Genomic DNA, 21,208 nt, shown 5'->3' with positions numbered 1-21,208 from the left:
GCAATTACGTTTCAACATGAATTTTGGCGTGGACAAACCGCATCCGAACCATAGCAAATCCTTTATCAGGTATGTGTTTTGCAAATACTTTCTCCTAGCCTGGGGTTTGTCTTCTCACGCTCTTAATACTGTCTTTTACTGAACAATTTTAAATCTTAGTGAAGTTCAGGTTATCAATTTTTTTTTTCATGGATCTTGCCTTTGGTGTTTTACCTGAAAACTCATTGCCAAACCCATGATCATTCAAATTTTTTTCTGTGTTATTTACAGAATTTTAATCGTTTTGCAATTTATATATAGGTCTGTCTTCCATTTTGAGTTACTTTTTGTGAAAGATGTAATGTCTGTATCTAAATTAACTTTTTCAAATGCAGATGCCCAGTTGTTCCAGCACCATTTATTGAAAAGAATATCCTTTCTCCATTGGATTGCCTTTGTTTCTGTCAAAGATTAGTTGAATATATTTGTGTGGTTTTGTTTCTGGACTCTATTCTGTTCCATTAATCTATTTGTCTCTTCTTTCACCAATTCCACACTCTCTTAATTGCTTTAGCTTTTTAGTAAGTCTTGGAGTCAGTAGGTCAGTCCTTCAACTTTTGTTCTTTTCTCTCGTTATTGTGTTGGCTATTCTGGGACTTTTGTCTTGCCATATAAACTTTAGGATCAGTTTGTTGATATTCACAAAATAACTGCTTGGATTTTCATTGGGATTGTGTTGAATACAGATCAAGTGAGAGAATTGACATCTTAACAATATTAAGTCTTCCTCTTCATAAACTGGGAGTACCTTTTCATGTATTTAGATTCACTTTGATGTCTTAAATTGGAATTTTATAGTTTTTTCATATAGATCCAATTTTATAGTTTTTTTCAAATGATCCAAGATAATTTGTTTTGGTGCTAGAGTAAATGGTTTTGTGGATTTTTTTTCCCCCCCCGAGACAGGTTCTCACTGTGTCACTCAAGCTGGAATGCAGTGGCATGATCATGGCTCACTATAGCCTCAACCTCCCAAATTTAGTTATCTGCCACCTTAGCCTCCTAAGTAACTGAGACTATAGGTGTACTCCAGCATGCCTGGTTAATTTTTCTTTTTCTTTTTTTTTTTTTTTTTTCCAGAGGTAGGGTTTTGCTATCAAACTCCTGGGCTCAAGTGATCCACCTGCCTTAGCCTCCCAAATGCTGAGATTACAGGCATGAGCCACTATGCCTAGCCTGTATTTCTAATTTCAAATTTTGGTTGCTCATATCTGGTATAATTTTTGTATATTTGCCTCATATTTTGTAAACAATTTTTGTATATTTACCTCATATTTTGAAACCTTGGTATAATTGCTTATTAGCTCAAGGAGTTTTTAGTGATTCTTTGGGATTTTCTACATAGACAGTCATGTCATTTGTGAACAGACAGTTTTATTTCTTCCTTTCCAATTCGTACGTATACCTTTTACTTTCTCTCTTTTCTTATTGCATAGGACTTCATATACGATATTGAATAAGAGATGAGAGTGGAAATTCTGGCCTTATTTCTCATCTTAGCAGGAAAGCATCTAGTTTCACATGATTAAGCATGATATTAGCTGGAAGTTTTTTGTAGATATTCTTTATCAAGTCAAGGAAATGTCCCCCTATTCCTAGTTTGCTGAGTTTTTTTTAATGAATGGGTATTGGATGTTTGTTTGTTAAATAAACTTAATTTTGGAATCATTTCAGATTTACAGAAAAGTTGCAAAGATAGTACATAGAATTTCTGTATATTTTTCTAGTTTTCATGTTAACATTTTGCATGACTGTGGTACTTTTATAAAAATAAGAGTATATTACTATAGGTTGAGTATCCGTTGTCTGAAATGCCTAGGATGCCACCTTGCAGTTAGGAATCACAATAAAAGGAAAAAAGTAAACTACGAAAACATTACGGATCACATAGTCTAGTAGCTTCATAGTTGATTCATAAATTCTGGAAGATCTCAGGCCCACCACCCACTGACAGCCTTGTAGGATAGCAGGGACTGTACCTGTGGGGCAGGCACTAAGTCCTGGTCTTCTGGACTTTAAGGGTGGCTTCTTTCTGCCATTCCATGTTCCTTCTACTGCCAAGATTTCCTTTTCCATTATTTTAAATGTTGCTTTCAGGTCAGATCTTTTTTTTAGCAGTGTTAGTTTGCTGACATTTCTGTCCCACAGTTTACCATTAGGCAATCTGTGAACTGATTGATGGAGTCCATCTATAGGCAGGGTCCATCAGCTGTGAGATTATCTGAAGATGGAGACGTTGGCAAAAATACTTAGTGCTGCAGGGGACCTCAATGAGATGGCTTTGTTGGTAGTTGAATAAAAGTGCTTTGAATGAGGAGATTTATTATCCACTTGGTCTTAGATATATTGTCTCTGAATATAACTGTTATATGAATAAATATTATGAATGAAAGTTGATGCTTCTAATATTTTTTTTCTGTTTTTCTAGCATTGGATTAAATTGTGCTTTGGGTGCAGCTGAAATGAGACCTTTTATTGAAATAATTGGAAAATGTACAACAGCCTATGTCCTCTGTTATCCCAATGCAGGTATGTGTTTCGAGGGGGTCACACATGGGGAGATAAAAATAGCATAAGACATGAGGTAGATGAGGTAAGAGATCTTGAGTGAAAAAGCTTGTTTTGTAGGTGTTGGTATAGTTGACACTTAACAGGAATGTTCTAAGTGAAGAGTATTTGGGTGCAGACCAGTGTTTCCCTGTAGACCTGAGGGAAGTTCGCTCAGCCTGAAGCTTCAGAATAGGACTTAACTTCTGGGAATGAGCCTAGTCACATAACTGACCAGAGCCTTGCCTTTGGTGACAGCATAAGCCTTGTGGAAGTGACCAGAAAGATGGGTATAAAGAAGAGAAGAGTGACCCTTCTTCTCTGGTCCACTCTATTAGTAGAAGAGCAGGAGAATCATCTTGTGTGGTGTTACCTTTTTCTTCTCTGAAAGCTCGGACGTACAGTTTATTATATGTAAATGTTTTGAAGATATTTGTAGGCAGTTCTCAAACTGTCCCATTAAATACTGGCAATTTGTTCTGGGTTAACCAGATTTCCCTGTGAATGTATTTGAGTGTTGCTTAGCTATTTGGAGCTAAAAGTCATTTTCCAGCCTTCTTTCTCAAAATACATCATTTTAATGCACAATAAATTTTATTTCCCACCAGGAGTAAGATAACTGGAAGCAGATAATAAATAAAACAAGAAATTGGATGGTTATAAGCTAAAGTCTTAGTTGGGAACATTTATTTGAAAGGAGACTGGTTGATTTTTGTTTGTTTTTAATGGCATGTTAGTTGCTTATTAGTTGAGAGGTTATGAAGCATTCCTTCCACTCCCACCCCTAAGCGACTAGTAACAAGAATGAATTTCCCTTATGAGAAGGAGTGGGGCTTGGGGCATTCTGTTTTGCTTAACAGTGAATAGAATCTTTTCTTTCAAATGGAAAAGAAATAATGAAGTTCATTTTCCTCTGTGATTTTTAAAAAGTTTTTGGGGGGTGTCTCTGTGTTGACTGTATAAATATTATGTGTTTGTTTTTGCAAGTAATCACCATTTAATATAAATGTAAAATTATTTGGTTATCAACCTAAAGTCTTTACAAATCCAGTGTATATTTGTTAAGGCAATTTGCAATAATGGTTGAATTTTCCTTTCTCAGGTCTTCCCAACACCTTTGGTGACTATGATGAAACACCCTCTATGATGGCCAAACACCTAAAGGTCAGGGATCCTCTTTCACTTGGCTTTTTAAGAGAGACAGAGAGACTGAATTTTAGATTTAGAGTTTTTAGAAGGAGAATTCTCCCCTGAAGAAATCCCAATGTACATAAAAGAAAGAAAGGTTTACCCCAAATTAAGGTAGTAGAGGCACAGGGAAGGGCTGTCAGCATCCTTATTCTCAACTGGCACTGGTGGCTGCTGGAAAATTCCCACTGAGGTTCACTCTAAACTAATTGAGACTTGGCTCTTCTCTGAGACATTGCTTCCCCTGCAACCTTCCCAAATTGTGACGTTCTGCTCTCACACCCCTCAGACTGCTGGGTGGAGTACGTGCCCCCCCCCATTGTCACCTCCGTCACTCTACCTGTTTGTCATGCACCTGCCATTGTTTACTCCTTGGTCATGAGACCATATTGTCCACTGCCACTTCTTATTGCACTTACCTACTAATCCCTGGGTTTCTTTACCCTTGTTCCTTGAATTTTAACTTCTGTTTCACTGACATTGTCTCCTAAACTATATCTGACTTATGATTTTATTATCTTTGTAGACGATCTTTCCAATACGCTTGCTCTGCTCCTTTGACATTGTCTGTTAGTTACGGTGTCCTTTATTTAGTAGCCTATCGTTAAACTCTAGACTCATGCTGTCCCCTATGTAGCCACTCCTATATGGTTTTTGGAGCCTTTGAATTGTGGCCAGTGTGATAGAGGAACTGAATTGTTATTTAACCATTTTTAAATTAATGTAAATTTAAAAACCAATACTCTATTTTATGTTATTTGAAAATGCTTTATCCAGCTCACATTCATTCAGCTCAGCATATGGGTTAAAAAAATCATTAGATAGGCAAATCTCCCACTGAATTTTATCTTTTGTTTCTATGTGTTTGAGACAGGGTCTTGCTTTGTTGCTCAGGCTGAAGTTCAGTGGCATGATCATAGCTCAGTCTATCTTCAAACTCCTGGGCTCAAGCAGTCCTCCCACCTAACCTCCTGAGTACCTGATACTATAGAAACATGCCACTATGCCCAGCTAATTTAAACATTTTTTGTAGAGATGGGGTCTTGCTATGTTTCCCAGGCTGGTCTCAAACTCCTGGCCTCAAGTGATTCTCCTGGCTTGGCCTCCCAAAGTGCTGAGATTACAGGTTTGAGCCTCCATACCCATCCTCTCACTGCATTTTAAATAGTATAAAGGATTTCACAGCATTTGAACTATTCTTTGCTTTTATCCTATGTCTAGGGTATGTGACATCTTTATATCTAGAGTTAAGTGTGTTTAACTTTGTTTTTAGTGTAGTCTTAGTTATTCAGGAAGAATAGATGCCTTTTATATTGAATTGGTGGTAATGAGTTTAGACTTCAGATGAACTTGCTCAAACTTTGTCTTTTCCTAAATGCAGGATTTTGCTATGGATGGCTTGGTCAATATAGTTGGAGGATGCTGTGGTTCAACACCAGATCATATCAGGTAATAATCACCTATAGACAATATATCTAAAAGCAAATGGATGATCAGGCAATAACCTAAAGATGTACCTTTTGTTATGGACTGAATTGTGTCCTTCCAAAGTTTGTATATTGAACTTTTAACCCCTACTATTTCAGAATGTGTCTGTATTTGGAGATAAGGCCTTTAAAGAGGCGACTAGGATAAAATGAGGCCATACAGGTATTCCTAATCCAATATGATTGGTGCCCTTTTAAGAACAGGACACAAATGTGCACACAGAGGCAAGGCCGTTTAAAGACAAAGGGAAGAAATAGCTATCTACAAGCCAAGGGAGAGGGCTTAAAAGAAACTAACTAACCCTGCTGACACCTTCAACTCAGATTGTGAGAAAATAAACTTCTGTTATTTAAGCTGCCATAACACAGTCTTGGGCACTTTGTTATGGCAGCCCTTCCTAGTAAGTTCATACACCTTTATATTATGAAAAATTTTAGAGAAATAATAAAATGGACCTCTGTATGCCTATCACATAGTTGCCATACTTTTCAGTGTTTTTCAATTCTTATTTCATCTGTCCCTCAACTTTTCCCGCTGGATTTTGTAAAGCAAATCTTAGATATTATGATATTCTATCCTTAAATACCTGAGTAATATTTGAATGCTCTAAGAGGACAGCTCATATTTATTGTGGGCAAATACAGGCCTCCTTTAGATTCCCTCATGGAAGGAAAAGACAATAAGACAACAGGTATCTTGAGGTCAGGAGAGGTGTCTTCACTTTGCGTGGTACACAGTGGTTGCTTAATTCGTGTTTTCAAGTGAGCATATGAAGGAAGGGAGTGAAACGAGCATGACCATGTGTTTAATTCTTTAGAGTTTTATAGCTTATAGGAAGATTGGAATTCAATGAAATGGAACATTGTTTAGGACTGTTGATATTTGTTTTTTCCCCTGGAGTGACTGATGATCATGTTTCAGGTCCGTCATCTCACTGTTCCAAGTTTTTTTTTTGGAGTCTGAGTCTGTTGCCAGGCCAGAGTGCTGGAGTGCAGTGGTGGGATCTCGGCTCACTGCAACCTCCACCTCCCAGGTTCAAGCGATTCTCCTGCCTCAGCCTCCCGAGTAGCTGGGACTTCAGGGGTGCACCACCACGTGCAGCTAATTTTTGTATTTTTAATAGAGACAGGGTTTCACCATGTTGGCCAGGATTGTCTCAATCTCTTGCCCTCGTGATTAGCCTGCCTCGGCCTCCCAAAGTGCTGGGATTACAGGCGTGAGCCACCACGCCTGGCCTCCAAGTTTGTTTTCTTGTGTATAATGTGTTCACTCTACTGAGTTACCTTATAACTCACTGCTTTTGTTGACTGATGTGATAGACTCTTAATTGTTTTTAAAATATCTTGTAAATAATATCTGAAAGCTATCAGTAGTTAAATGTCACTTATCTTTGGATCAGCAACTATCTCTTTTTGTTTTCTCTTTAAAAAGGGGAGTTGTTTTAAATGTCTATGTGTATATTTGTGTGTATCTATATATCTGTCTGTATATATATTTGCTTCTTTTACTTAGATGTTCACATTCTAATTTGGGGACAGTAGAGTAGAGCAATTCTTACTGGTCCTGATAAATTTAGTGGAGTAGCCAGATTTTTCTGGTTGATCAAAGACATGATTCATTAAAACTGATAAGGTTAAAGAGAGTGTGAATGACTAAAACAAATCTTTAAGAGTAATTATTTTGGAGTTTCAGTGCTTTATGGCTATGAACCTACCCCCACACCCTGCCCCGCAACTGTGTGTATGCTCTAGTGAAAACAGATCCGCTAGACCCAATTCCCTCCTCTCCTAGCCCCTCTGCTCCTGCCTGCTCCTTCTTGTCGAAGGTGAAGCCCTTTTTCTCTTCAAATTTTGAGTAGGAATGTGTGTTTGTGGATTTGACAGAGTAAAAGACATCTGTGGATTTGGGGAAGATGGGAAGAATTTTGCTGTTTGCATTCGTGAAACTGTCATGTAGCTCCAGGTTCATGTCTCAGAAAGTAAAAACAACCCAGCCAGCATAGCGGACAGGCAGGCACATAAAAGTTACAGTTTATATGCACCTCCATACTAGATTGTAAGAAAAAAAAAGTTACAGTTTATAGATTAATTTTCTACATTGCTGAGAAAACTAAAAGACATAATTGTTGCCGCACATTTGGAAGTAGGTATGTAATTATATGCATAATTATGTTAAATATACATAGTTTCATCGTCCCAATTAGTTTTGAAATTAGCTTCATTAAATATATTTTATTCTGGATTAATGGATATAGTGTTTTCTTTTTCAACTCAGGGAAATTGCTGAAGCTGTGAAAAATTGCAAACCTAGAGTTCCACCTGACACTGTTTTTGAAGGACATATGTTACTGTCTGGTAAGTCATAAAGACATGGTGTTCATGATTTCAGAAACCATTTGTAGAATGTGATTATTCTAAGTGGTAGTGATATTTGTGCTAGGCAGCTTGCTTACTGTATCAGAGAAGAGTACATACATTCTTGGCAGTTAAATGAATTCTAGTGAAGAACTCGTTGGTTTTCCAGGGCTGGGGCACAATGACGTCAACTTTAGGGTAAAAATGAAGGAAGGCCCAGGTGATTTGCCCAGGTAGAGTCCTTGGTGGGAGTTCAGTGGTCCTGTCTTTATTGTGTACTGTTTTGAAACCATATTCTCGGCCACAGCCTAACAATTTTAATTTTCAGGTTGATACTAGTTATTGAAAATTCCAAACTGCCCAGGTATAATGTTTGGTAATGGCAGCAGCATCTTCCTAGAAAATTGTATGTTTCTAAAATATTGTTGTTGTAATCTTACATTTGCCACATGTTTAGGAATTTACAAAGACTTGTGGTATTTCTTTTCTCCTTGGTTCTCAGCAATCCTTTAAGGTAGTTAGCCTCCCTTTTTCAACATGAATTTTGTGTTCAAACAAGGAATATTAGTAAACTAGGTCATCAGGCCAGTTGTTAGAAAAATAACTTTAAATTTTTTATTTTTGCTACATTACCTTCGTGGTGTATTAAATGGTAACTTTAAGCAGAAAAGGTATGATTTTTAGAGAACTTGCAAATAACACATATGAGGAATTACGGGTTTTAATAGCTTAAAATTTAACATCTCTCTGAATTGAAATATGTTTGTTTCATACATTGTCCTATGAAAAGTAAAATAAATAACAGCAAAAGTAGTGTCTACTTTTCTCACTCAGGACGTACAATAGAATTAACCCCAATCGGTGAGTGTGAAGTTGGGTTAATAAAGATAACAACTGTGTTCAGGCTAGCTTTTTTTTTTTCTTTCTTTTTTTTTTTTTTTTTTAATACTCCAGAAGGTAGAGGATGAGATTGGGAAAAGTAGGATTCATGGTTTACGATACCCCCCTACTCCGGAAAAAGTGGCTTTTGTCAGAGAGAGGTGTGGCAGGAAAATTTATTTATTTCACCCCTAGAACTTAATGTTAGTGCATTACTCCAACCAAGCACTAACAGTGGAAAACATTAAGGCTTTGCCAAAATTGAAACAAGGGAGCCATTTATATAAGTTTTTAAAAAATAATTTATAAGAATAAAAGAATTCTTTTTTTCCCAATTTGAATGTCATACACTATTGCTAAATTGCTTTAAACAGTCAACTTCCATCAGATTTTAAAAGAGTGACATCAAATGCACTGTTTAAAATTGTTCTTTTATAAATCACAAACTTGAGAGAATTGTGATCTTTGTATCAAGTACTTTGCATTCATAATAGATCATAAGCACCTTGTGTGAGATGCTTTTGGTAGGGGACACGAAAACGTCAGCATTGAAATGCTGGCTTCCCGCTTGCCCGTCCTGGGAACCCCAGGATCAGACGAGGATCAGGCATACCCTGAGACTAGCCTGGAAGGCTGGGGGCATGAGGATCTTTGCCAAATGGAAGGAAAATCATAAGCCAATACTGTGGAAAGTGATAGTCTCTTTTGGGGAATCAAACGGCCTGGAGTGGTTTTATAATGACCCAGTTTATATTCATTATTTTTCTCTGCCTTGTATCTGTTTCTTCCTTAGTCAGTGCTTTGGCAAAGGTCTTAAGAGCCATTTTCTTTGATTAACAATGACAGCAATGATTGTAGGTGCTAAGTTTGTGCTTATCGATATTACTCAGTTTCATTTTTACAATAACAAACAGTATAAAGCAGAAACTTTACTGTCTTTATAAGCTCAGAGGCATATGGGAAGTTGTCCCAAGGTTGTTCATTTAGGTAAGTGATTTGAACCCAAGGCTGTCTGTCCCCAGAATCTGCCTATAACCATTTCATGAGACTGCCTCTCCTCATACTTTAAATGTAATGAATAGAACAAAAACAGTTCAGAGCCTTTTCTGCAGTGATACTTCACACTGTATGTCTTTACCTCAGTGTAATATCCACATGTATTACCTGATATTTGCCCCTAAATTGGCCAGTGACGGGGGAGATGATATTAACAGGCACCAGAAGTCCACTCGGCTTCCCTAGAGTCAGCTCATTAGTGATAGACCTGCCACAGTGACTCCTGTCTCTCAGGTCTCAACCTGGGGCCCTGATTCAGCGTTGTTGTTTATGGGTTCTAAGCCTCTGGATCAAAGAAATGAAGTAACACTGTAAACATACTGTGGGTGGGATTTAAGAAGCTTACTCCCTCTAGCATCACACTGATATCTGAGCAGACAGCTGTGGAACACCCATCTTTCAATTCTAACTTTCTCCATGGCTTTTGCGCAACCTCTTGGTTAAATAGGGGTTGATCATTATTTTTCCTTCTTTCGTAAATATAGTACGACTTGGCCCTTTAGGGTATTTGCAACATAAAACTCTGAAATATTTTTTCTTTTGAGAGCTCTGGTTGTAAATGTAGCTGTAACAAATAGCCTTTGCTGCATTAGAATCTCCCTAGAGATGACTGTGGTCCTGTTTCCATGCTGGATCTCCTATCTGCTCAGATGGGCTGTGATGCAGGAAATTCTTTCTTATTGAATTCGTTTATGTCTGTCTGTCTTATGTCATCCATATGCCTTTGCAGAAATTTTTCAAAATGCTTCTCCTTTTAAGGTCTAGAACCCTTCAGGATTGGACAGTACACCAACTTTGTTAACATCGGAGAGCGCTGTAATGTTGCAGGATCAAGGAAGTTTGCTAAACTCATCATGGCAGGAAACTATGAAGTGAGCATCTTAATAAGACCCCTGAGACATCTGCCATGACTTTGGCTAGACAGCATGTAAAATGAAACAGCTCTCTGCCTTTGATAGTGTTATTAGCAGAGCTGCTAGGAAGTGTGAGAAGATGGTAATGTGTGTTTGTAGCAGGCTGGGCTGGTGGGAGGACAAGGCTTTGAAAAACTGAAAATGCTATTGTCAATATTTGTCAAAAAGTGGTGCATTTGGTGTATGAAGTAGGATGAGATGGGAGGGATCCAGGTTGTAGCTATTTCTATTATTCATGAAATAAGTTAAAAAATTTGAGAAGGCCCTTTGTTTTGTCTTCTCATAAATCCTTCTAGGGAAAGGGAAAGACAGGAAAATTCCTATCAGTTTCTTACGACCGCATCAAATGCCAACTGTTGAGGGTATTATTGATCTTGTTAGCTGTAGACTAAAATAAACAAAGGAAAGAAATAGGCACTTGCCTTGGAAAGTTTACGTGATAGTTTTAGCCATGGTGTTTTTAAGCTCAGTCACTCTGTGGATGAGCAAAATTTAATCCATGCAGAGCATACCCAAGACTCCTGGATAGATTTTCTTATGAAAATATGAATGTAAAAATGGAGGAATTTGGTCTGGCTTTAATGATAATTAACTTTGTCATCCAACTTTTCTCACTCTAAGGTTTTGCAGCCTGTAGGACATCATCCAGAAACCAGTACCAGAGCTGATTTAGTTTTCTTAACAAGGAAAGAACCCATTTATCCCCCTTCATGGATCTGCTCGTCATTACCCGATGGCATCCCCGGAAGTGTGTCTTCCTTCTCTGTCCCTCAGCTGGCACATCGCCAGGGCCTGGTTGCCTGGTTCCACCACTCCCCATGGCAGTCCTCTTTCCCTCATTCTTGCTGCTCTCCAGTGCTCTTGTATGCATCCATCATGGGCCTCCCCAGTTCAGAAGTTCCGCAGGGTGACTTTTTTTTGGATATGGGATAAAACTGAGATTCCTTAGTCAATCATTCTGTCGTCTTCACTTAGGTATTAAACTGCCCTCCCATCCTGATCTGTCATCTGAACATTCCAAGAGGCTCGCTTCTGACTGTGCCTTTGTTCATGTTTGCTTCCTTCTGAATTGCCAGTGACTCTTCCTAGCCATGTAGTGTTCTTCAGTTGCCCATGTTTCTATTATGTTTTGATTCTTAGGCCTATTCTATGGTGTTCCTTTCAGCTCTTGGATTCAACAGAGCATTTTAGGAAGAAGCAAATAGGTGGAAGTAATAATATCTGTCGCTTAATAGGATCTTTCTGTGTGCCAGTCACTGTACTAAGCACTTTATGTCATGACTTATTTAATCATTACAGCCTGGTAGAGATAAGTACCGTTGTTATCCCCATTTTACAGATGTAGAAATGGATGCTTGGGGAAGTTAAATGACTTGCCTGTTGTTTTACAGCAAGTAAATGATAGAACCCAGGTCCACCAAGCATGTGCCCTTAATCACTCTGCTATCTCTGCCTAGTGGAAACAGTAGGAGGGGGCAGTGGAAACAGGTGGGAACAGGTGACTCTTCATTAGAGTCTGGCTTTTATGACTTAGTGATCCCTTTGGGGTTTAGTAAAAAGAGCATTGACCTGAAAGAAGTTCCAGTCCTGTTTTCTTGCCTAACTCATATGTCTTTTAAACAAACCACTTCATCTCTCTGAGTTTGTTTGTGAAGGTTAGACCTTGATGCTGTTATTCCATGATTCTTAAGAAATAGATCAGATATTGGCATTTTCATTTTCCAGGTCTTTTGACCTCTGTTGCCTACTATCTTATCTGCTATCTGTTTTTTCCAATCTATCCCTCATTAGCCAGCTGAAGATGTTTCCCTCTCAGTTAGCTTTCTCCATTTTGGTTCGTAGAGAGCTTTCCCTTTCCTAGATGTTGAGATCATCTTGGCATTTGACCCACACATTGTATGGCAGTGCCTGGTAGTTTTTTATGGGACTGTGACGTGTGCCCCCAACTAGATATAAATTCTTTAAGAACCAGGATTGTGATTTGCACTTATTTTTATTCTTTATATTAAGTAGTACTGATACTAGAAAACATTTTTTGATTTACCGAATTTATTTATTTATTTAGAGACAGAGTCTCACTCTCTCACCCAGGCTGGAGTGCAGTGGCACGATCTTGGCTCCTGCAACCTCCACCTCCAGGTTCAAGTGATTCTTCTGCCCCAGCCCCCAGAGGAGCTGGGACTACAGGCACATGTCCCTGCGCCTGACTAATTTTTGTATTTTTAGTAGAGACAGGGTTTTGCTATATTGGCCAGGCTGGTCTCGAACTCCTGACATCAAGTGATCTGCCTGTCTCGGCCTCCCAAAGTGCTGGGATTATAGGCATGAGCCACTGTGTCTGGCCCAGATTTACTGAATTTAATTGTGATCCTTTTTCTCTGTGCAGCCTTGGCTCAGTACATATGGTGTTTCCTTATAACATACGCCATAGGATTTCATGGCAGTTCTATCACAATGAGTGCTAAAAGTTTCTATTTTATTTTCTTGGGCTAAAAAAAAAAAAAAAGATCAAGACATCAGCATCTACTATTGATTTTATCCTTGCTTATTTTATTGCACTATGAAGTGTACAGTGAAGACTTAAACAAACAAAAAGTCTTGCCATGTTAGTTAGAAAGTATTATGGAACATGTGTATTTTGCCCAGCATTCAGAGTGGGAGGTACATAAGACTTTTTGGAACACTTATCCTACAAAGTATTCCTTAGATGGTCATAAGTGGGAAATGCTGAATTCTGTTTCAGGAAGGTTGCAGTGTGTAATAGCGCATTAAAGAATTTGAAAAGCTTTCCAGTGTTATAAAAACCTGCTGAAATTTATTTAACTCACATTTCTTTTCATGTAACTCCTATTAACAGCCTGGAATGAATCATTTTGGCAGATACCGAAGCATTGTATAGTTTTTGGCAAATACTGAAGAGCTACATCGTTTGGATGGCTTCTCTAAGGACTTTTTTTGGAGGAGATGGGGCTGGGTCATAAACAATGTGGAAGGGAAAGGGATTGTGTTCCAAGCAGAGGGGACAACATGATGTGCAGCACAGAGGTGGGAACAGACTTGGCTGGGTGAAGACTCCAGTGGGGGTAGAGTGGGAAGTTTGATTCGGTAAGACGATGGGGCCTTGACTGCCAGGCTGAGGAACTTAGAATCTTTATGGTAGGAAAACAGCCTTGGTGGATTCTGAGCAGTGAGATGATGTGATGGAAGAGAGACGTGTAAGAAAGGTTAATTTGTGATGAGTGATGGGAGGACAGCAGGCCCAGAGTCAGGGAGCCTGGCTAGGTGAGTCTGTATAATTTGAAAGGATTACTGGGACGGGTAAGGAATTGGCTTATTAGCCTTTTTTCAAATTATTGTTTCCTAATGATGCTTCCTCTCTTTCTTCCTTCAGGAAGCCTTGTGTGTTGCCAAAGTGCAGGTGGAAATGGGAGCCCAGGTGCTGGATATCAACATGGATGATGGCATGCTAGATGGTCCAAGTGCAATGACCCGATTTTGCAACTTAATTGCTTCCGAGCCAGACATTGCAAAGGTTATTACAAAGTTTATATTTGTCAGGGAAATTTACTTGTCTTACTTTGTCACTCATTTAACTTTGCTAGTTGTCTCATCTATCTGTGAACTCAAGAACTGGTTTTCTGTGTCTTGACATTGAAAGCACAATGGTTTCTGATTGTCAGCTTGCTCAGATAATGATAACCTTTCTCTATAAAGCAGATCTTGGAGATAGCCGGGACTTCAGCGTGACTGTTTCCAGGCCTTCTGGGATTGTTCATGAGAACTGAGTCTCCTCAGATGTCTGGACAGACTAACAATCCACTTTCCGTATCTGTGAAGGATATACTTACCCATTTCTGCCAAATTCCTACCATAGGCAAGGGAACTCAGTGAATTCTTTCTTACAACAGGAAGGAGAAAACTTTTGGGTTTATCAGATCAAGACAAAAATATAAAACAAGATTAAATCAAGATATGATGTCAGCTTTTACATTTGTTCTTTAAAAGGTGAAAGTTGATTTTTATGTCAGTCTTTTTTTTTTTTTTGGGGACGGAGTTTCGCTCTCGTTACCCAGGCTGGAGTGCAATGGCGCGATCTCGGCTCACCGCAACCTCCGCCTCCTGGGTTCAGGCAATTCTCCTGCCTCAGCCTCCTGAGTAGCTGGGATTACAGGCATGCACCACCATGCCCAGCTAATGTTTTGTATTTTTAGTAGAGACGGGGTTTCACCATGTTGACCAGGATGGTCTCGATCTCTTGACCTCGTGATCTGCCTGCCTCGGCCTCCCAAAGTGCTGGGATTACAGGCTTGAGCCACCGCGCCCGGCTATGTCAGTCTTTTAAACATTTTTAAATGGGTGCTAAAATTTTTAAAAATCTTACGTTGTTTTTCTGCCATTAAGTTTATCATGAGGAGTGATCCCCTCTGCCCCCTAGACAGGGTTTTGCTCTGTGGCCCAGGTTGGAGTGCAGTGATGAAATCATAGCTCGTTGCAGCCTCAGACTCCTCCCTCTTTAGTCTCCTGAGTAGCTGGGGCCACAGGCACGCATCATTTAAAAAATTTTTTTAGTAGAAAGGGCGGGTCTTGCTGTGTTGCCCAGGCTGGTCTTGAACTCCTAGGCCCAAGCAATCCTCCTACCTTAGCCTCCCAAAGTGCTACGATTACAGTTGTGAGCCACTGTGCCTGGCAAGAAGTGATTTTTGAAGTTCTTTTTTAAAGAAACCTCCTAGTTCTTTAAGAGTTGCGTTTTTCAGGTTGAGCTGTTGGTTTTTTATTAGGCTTCAGCAGGTTTAAGTTAGAAGTCTGTGTTAGGTACTGAGTTACGTTTACCCATCTTTCATTTGTGTCTTAAAACTTTTTACTAAAAAGTCTCATCATTCTTCCAGGAATAAATATTTTGAGAATTTAAGGTACAAAGAAGCAAAATAACTTGTTCAAAGTTAGTCAGAATCAGAGGTATAGCCAGTTGTTTATCAGCTTAGTAGTGGGAAGAGGGGCAGACTTGCCTTGTAAGTCCCAATTAAGTCAACGGACAATTGACCCTACTTTCTTTCCTCATCTCTAAAACGGGATCATCAAGCCTCCTTTGTGAGTTGTAAAGAGGCAAGTACTTTATCAACTGTGAAGGACCCCAATTATTAGTGTTCTGATTGCTACAATAATTTATCTTTTTTGGTTTTGCCTTACTACCACAATTTATTGAAGGCCAAATTTTGACCCATGGGGTAAATCATAAAATTATTTTACCAACACCTTCACCAGTAGGGTTGGAACACCAAACTATCAGCAAGCAAATGCAAGCCGATACACTGGCCTGGTATTGTCATTGCATTTAACCCTTTTCCTGGTAAACCTCTCATTACTAACAAGCTAAGAAAAAGCAAAATGGATAGAGTGCCTGTTCCTTTTTGCTCTTGTTTGGTGGTGTGGCTTAGGAAATTGCTGACTATTCATTCTTCAGTCCTCAGTTGAAATGTTTCCTGCCCTAGGAAGCTTTCCCTGAATTTTCCCACCCCATTCTCCTTGCTTCATAGACTGGGTTTGGTGACCCTGAAATATACTCCCATGGCAGTCTGTGCTTCTCTTATGCTTTTAGCATTTACCGCACTTTATGTCATTACTTGTTTAATTATTTGTTTTTATGAGCTCAGTGGAGCTAGGGACCTGTCTTTCTTACCATTTTCCCTGTATGGGCCTAATATGGTAGTCACTTATTTATTGAATGGCTTAATTAAATAATGTGGCCTATGCTGGGAGCTGTGGCATGTGCCTGTAGTTTCAGCTACCCAGGAGGTTGAGTAGGGAGGATCACTGGAACTCAGGAGTTGAAGACCAGCCAGGGCAACATAAGAAGACCCTGTCTCTAAAAATATAAAAATAATGCAACCTAGATTAGTTGCCTTACTTCATTTCTTTGTATCAATCTCATTCTTCAAACCCTTCCTTTCACCTTTCCTGGAACAGAGGTATGAATTAAAAGGAACATATTCTCAACTGTGCATTTCAGTTTTGTCCTGTATTTTAGTCATATGCATTTGTTGATTATTGGATCTACTTTTCCTTTCTAATATTAAAATTCTTTTTTTTCAGTAAAGAACTTGATTTTCTAAAGGGACGGTTGAATTTGAATAACTTGGCTAGAGGTCTACTCCCAAAGGACATGAGGCTAAACATTAATCCCTGAGTCAGATCAGGGATATCTAAATCCTATTTGAGGTGTTTGCCTCAGGGCTTATGCACTTGAAAGCGTGCTGTACTGAAGCCAGTGAACTGATCACGCTGATTTTATTCTGATGTTCAACTGTGATCTTTAAGTTATAAATCCCTGGCTGATGCATGGTGTATCTCGTAAGACTGAAATAACTCCAAGTATTTTGGGCTTAAAGAACAAGCATATTAAAATTCTATCTCTGCATACTACTATTATTTGTTTATTTTTCTAAAGAAGAAATAGACAATACTTTGGAGCCTTTGAAAAGTACTTTATAGTGACTTGTGGCGTCTCTGTGATTTTCTTGCCCTTTGAGCTCAGGTACCCTTGTGCATTGACTCTTCCAATTTTGCTGTGATTGAAGCTGGGTTAAAGTGCTGCCAAGGGAAGTGCATTGTCAACAGTATTAGTCTGAAGGAAGGAGAGGAGGACTTCTTGGAAAAGGCCAGGAAGATTAAAAAGTTTGGAGCTGCCGTAGTGGTCATGGCTTTTGATGAAGAAGGACAGGTGAGTGATTTCTTTTGGCCTAATCCATTGTGTTACCCAGGTTAGATAGCAGTGGGAGAAAATGCGAGTCTGAAACAGCTACATATATACATACATATATATCTATTTCTGTGTACATTCATGTACATATGCGTACATGTATCTGTATGCACTCATACATCATGTGTTACTTAACAGTGGAGATACGGTCTAAGAAATACATCATTAGGTGATTTTGTCATTGTGCCAACATCACAGAGTGTATTTACACCAACCTAGGTGGGATAACCTACTACACACGTAGGCTGGATGGCGTAGTGTATTGTTTCTGTGTTATAAACTGGTATAGCGTGTTACTATACTCAGTACTGTAGGCAGCTGTAACACAGTGATACGTATTTGTGTATCTAAACATATGGAAACAGAAAATTTACAGTAAAAATATGGTATTATAACCTTACCGAACCATTGCTGTGTATGTGATCCATCACTGCCTTAAGTGTCCTTATGTGGTCAATGACTGTGTATGAAAATCTGATGTATAGTAAAGTCTTTGAGTTCATGGAGAAAGGTTGAATTATTCAGTAAATGCTATTGGGATGACTGGGTATGCATTTGGAAAAAATAAAAATTAGATTCCCATTTCCAACCATGTACTAAAATATAGTTAGCTGTTTGCAACATGAATAATAGCAGTAGGTGACTATCCCTAATATGCAAAGAGTTTATATGAGTCAGAAAGCAAAACACCTCAGTCAACCCAGTGGGAAAATGGACAAAGGAAATGAATAAACAGTTTATATAAAAAGAGATAACAAATAGCCAATACACTTATGAGAAGATATTAAGTTTTGTAAGCATTAAAGAAATAAAAAATAAATGAGATTAGTTTTATCAAATAGAAGAAAAAATCAGAAGATTGATAAATGGCAGCCTTCATAATATCTCTGCCATAGAATCAGGGTGAGGCACATGGGAAACTTCAAATACAATGGTAGTTCAACTGTGTGATACATTCATTATTGTTATCTTTTATACTTCACATAGCTTTTTATGAATATTTTGGTACCTATTTAAAACAACAAAAAAATCTATTTCTTATGCTTAAGCCCCTCCTGGGAATCTAGTAATAAGATTGAGTATATAAGGATATGTGTTCACATTAATTGTAGCATTGTGCTAGCACAAAGCTGAGAACACACTATTTTTTTTTTTTTTTTTTTTTTTTTTTTGAGACAGAGTTTTGCGCTTGTTGTCCAGGCTGGAGTGCAGTGGTGTGATCTTGGCTCACTGCAACTTCTGCCTCCTGGGTTCAGATGATTCTCCTGCCTCAGCCTCCTGAGTAGTTGGGACTACAGACGTGCGCCACCACACCTGGCTAATTTTTTGTCTTTTTAGTAGAGACTGGGTTTCACCACGTTGGTTAGGCTGGTCTCAAACTCCTGACCTCAGATGATCCACCTGCCTTGGCCTCCCAAAGTGCTGGGATTACAGGCATGAGCCATCACGCCTGGCCTTGAGAACACTCTAAATGTCCAATCCTAAGGGAGTGCTTAAACCTTGGTCCTTACTGCATAGAATACTGTGCAGAAGTTGAAAAGAATCAGGAGATAGAACCATGTCTTCAATATATTGAAAAATGAAAAAAATGAGTGACATGATCCCAATTTTACTTAACATAAAAGTACTTACATTTATATATGTGTGTCTGTATAAGCAGAGAAAAGAATGGTTGTCAACTGAGGGGGTAGGGATGGTCTCAAATAGGGACATACTGACAATTAACAAGTAGTAGGATTATACGTACTTTTTCTTCCCTTTCTTTCTTTTCTATTTTTGAAATAAAATTTTTTAAATGTATTATTTTTTGTGTGAAAGATACATTTTCTTTCATTGTGAAAAAATTCAAATAATCCAGAATGCAAAAGAGAGATAATTTTGATCATTAACATATATTGAACCTTAATTCACACCAAGCAAGTACACAACACACTTAAATCAGTTCTTCCTCCCAGTGTATAAACTGTGGGCATGTGTTCTTGTTATTTTTGGATGTCATGTGAGGACACTGAAGCACAGAGATGTTCCAGGACTTGCGGTTGCCACACAGCTAACAGTTTGCAGTGCTGGGAGTCAGGCCTAGGAGATCTGGTTTCTGTCATCAGGTCCTGTTTTAAATGGTCGAGCGAAAGGCTGTCAGGGAAAAGTTGGCCTGTTTAGAAGAGGTGGTCTCATAAGACCCCTCTGAGGAGGGAATATTTGAAAACCAGAGTAAAATGAGAGAGCAAGCCACATGGCCACATGGAGAAAGAACAAAAAAGCTTTTAACAAATGGAAAGTTTTGTATCAACAAGATTATACCTGCCATTCTGCAACTCATTTCCCCCACTCAACGTAATGTTGGCATTTTCCCATTTTAGTGAATAGGGATTAAAACTCCATCTTTTATGGTTACATTGCATCTCAGTATGTTTTAATTACTATTTATTATTGAATGAAATTGTGTTTCTAATTTTTTAGTAGTATGAACAGTTCAGTGACCAATTCATGCAGCTATTTCCCCTTGTAGAATGATTTTTCTTAGAGTCAATTCATTGAAGTGGGATTGCTGTGTCAAAGAGTGTGCACATTTACTGTTTTGAGGCACATTGTTAAAACTATGCATCTGAAAAGTTGTATCTAGTTATCTTCCACTACATGTTTAGTGTGGTGGAACCTTTTGGTAATTCTGCAGATAGACAAATAGTTCTGTAAGGCTTCTTGTGAAAAACAAAAGTCCTCAGCCTTCTAGATCCTGAGGCAGCCACTTTCAGCTTTCTAAACTGATTCTTGTAGCATCTACCTCTTCATCTTGAAATTCCAGTTTTAGTTTTTATTTATTGACATCCTACAGTGATAAAAGATTTTTTAGCTTTTCACCATCCACTGCCCTGACTGTACAGCTTTACTCTTAACCTTCCCGATACAGTTCATTTGAGCTATAATTGTTTTCAGTGGTTACGTTATTAAACAGTGTAAAAGCTGAGACACGCAATAGTATACTATGATTGCTTAGCCTTTCTCACTATTTGTTTTCTACAAAGGTAACACTTATCTTTTTGTTTGCTTCGTTTTCTATGTATTTTGCCTTTAGATTGTCCCCTAGTTGTATAAAACCTCCAATATCCAGTGTAGCCAAACTCATTAAGAGGACTGCCATTTTACTTTTTTGGAGAATTCTCCCTCCAGGTCTTCTGATGTGACCGGGAATGGCTGCTCAGTAGGCCAGCTGCACAGCTGTCACTGCTAGCTGTCCCTTACCTTCCTCCTGGGGTTCCATTTTCCTTTCTCTTAGGTTTTTAGAACTCATAATTTCCTCATTCTTGGTTCCTCCCTTTTTTGGTCATTTGGTAGAGTGCATCCTCTGGTAGCTTCTTGTGAAAGAAAACATGGAAGTAAATATTTTTGAAACCTTACATGTCAGAAAATGGCTGTATTCTAATTTTACACTTAATTGGCAGTTGTATGGGCATAGGAGTACAAACTTGAAGCTGTTCTGTGTTTTGAAAGTACTGCTCCATTGTCTTCTGGTTCCCACTGGTATTGGTAAGAAGTCCAGTGCTATTCTAACTCTTGATTATTTTTGTGAAACTTGTTTTCTGTTCTCTGGAGGCTTTGGTAATCTTTTGTCTCCGCAGTATTGGGAACTCTCAAGATGATGAGCCATCCGTGATGTTGGCACTCAATAGGCCTTTCCGTTGTGAAACTCACAGCTGCAGTGGTAGGAGTATCCCTGAATTACTTTGTTTTCTCTTTTGGTACTTACATGGTGGAGATGTTGGATGTGTTGGATAGGTTGCCTAATTTTCTTATATTTCCCTCCTATTTTCCAGCTCTGGTGTTTTGCTCTGCATTGGGTGAGATTTTCATATCTACATTTATCCTCCAAACCCTCTATTGAGTTCTTCTTTTTCCAGAAGCTCTTTTTTTGTTATCTGAATGTTCCTTTTAAAAATATATGTAGCAACTTGTTACTTTTTAATGAGGCAAATATCTTCAAATATATC

The 21,208-nt window shown here is 38.6% G+C and overlaps 1 protein-coding gene across 4 annotated transcripts in view; it reads left to right on the top strand.

Annotated features, from left to right (window-relative positions):
- MTR (5-methyltetrahydrofolate-homocysteine methyltransferase) overlaps positions 1 to 21,208 on the top strand; it is a 109,763-nt gene that overhangs the window by 29,355 nt on the left and 59,200 nt on the right. For 3 of the 4 annotated variants that reach the window (XM_032242262.1, XM_032242263.1, XM_032242261.1), the window contains exons 9-15: positions 2,468 to 2,568; positions 3,689 to 3,750; positions 5,156 to 5,223; positions 7,537 to 7,616; positions 10,311 to 10,423; positions 13,857 to 13,997; positions 16,998 to 17,183. In XM_032242262.1, coding sequence (XP_032098153.1) covers positions 2,468 to 2,568; positions 3,689 to 3,750; positions 5,156 to 5,223; positions 7,537 to 7,616; positions 10,311 to 10,423; positions 13,857 to 13,997; positions 16,998 to 17,183 — 751 coding nt within the window. Of the gene's footprint in view, positions 1 to 1,723; positions 2,569 to 3,688; positions 3,751 to 5,155; positions 5,224 to 7,536; positions 7,617 to 10,310; positions 10,424 to 13,856; positions 13,998 to 16,997; positions 17,184 to 21,208 lie in introns of those variants that run through there. The other variant, XM_032242264.1, reaches the window with a different exon arrangement.

This window comes from Sapajus apella, unplaced genomic scaffold (assembly GCF_009761245.1).
Source record: "Sapajus apella isolate SASKATOON/1434 unplaced genomic scaffold, GSC_monkey_1.0 scaffold49, whole genome shotgun sequence".
Classification (NCBI taxonomy): Eukaryota; Metazoa; Chordata; class Mammalia; order Primates; family Cebidae; genus Sapajus; species Sapajus apella.
The sequence above is the reverse complement of the archived record's forward strand: the minus strand, read 5'-3'. Positions and strand labels throughout refer to the sequence as shown.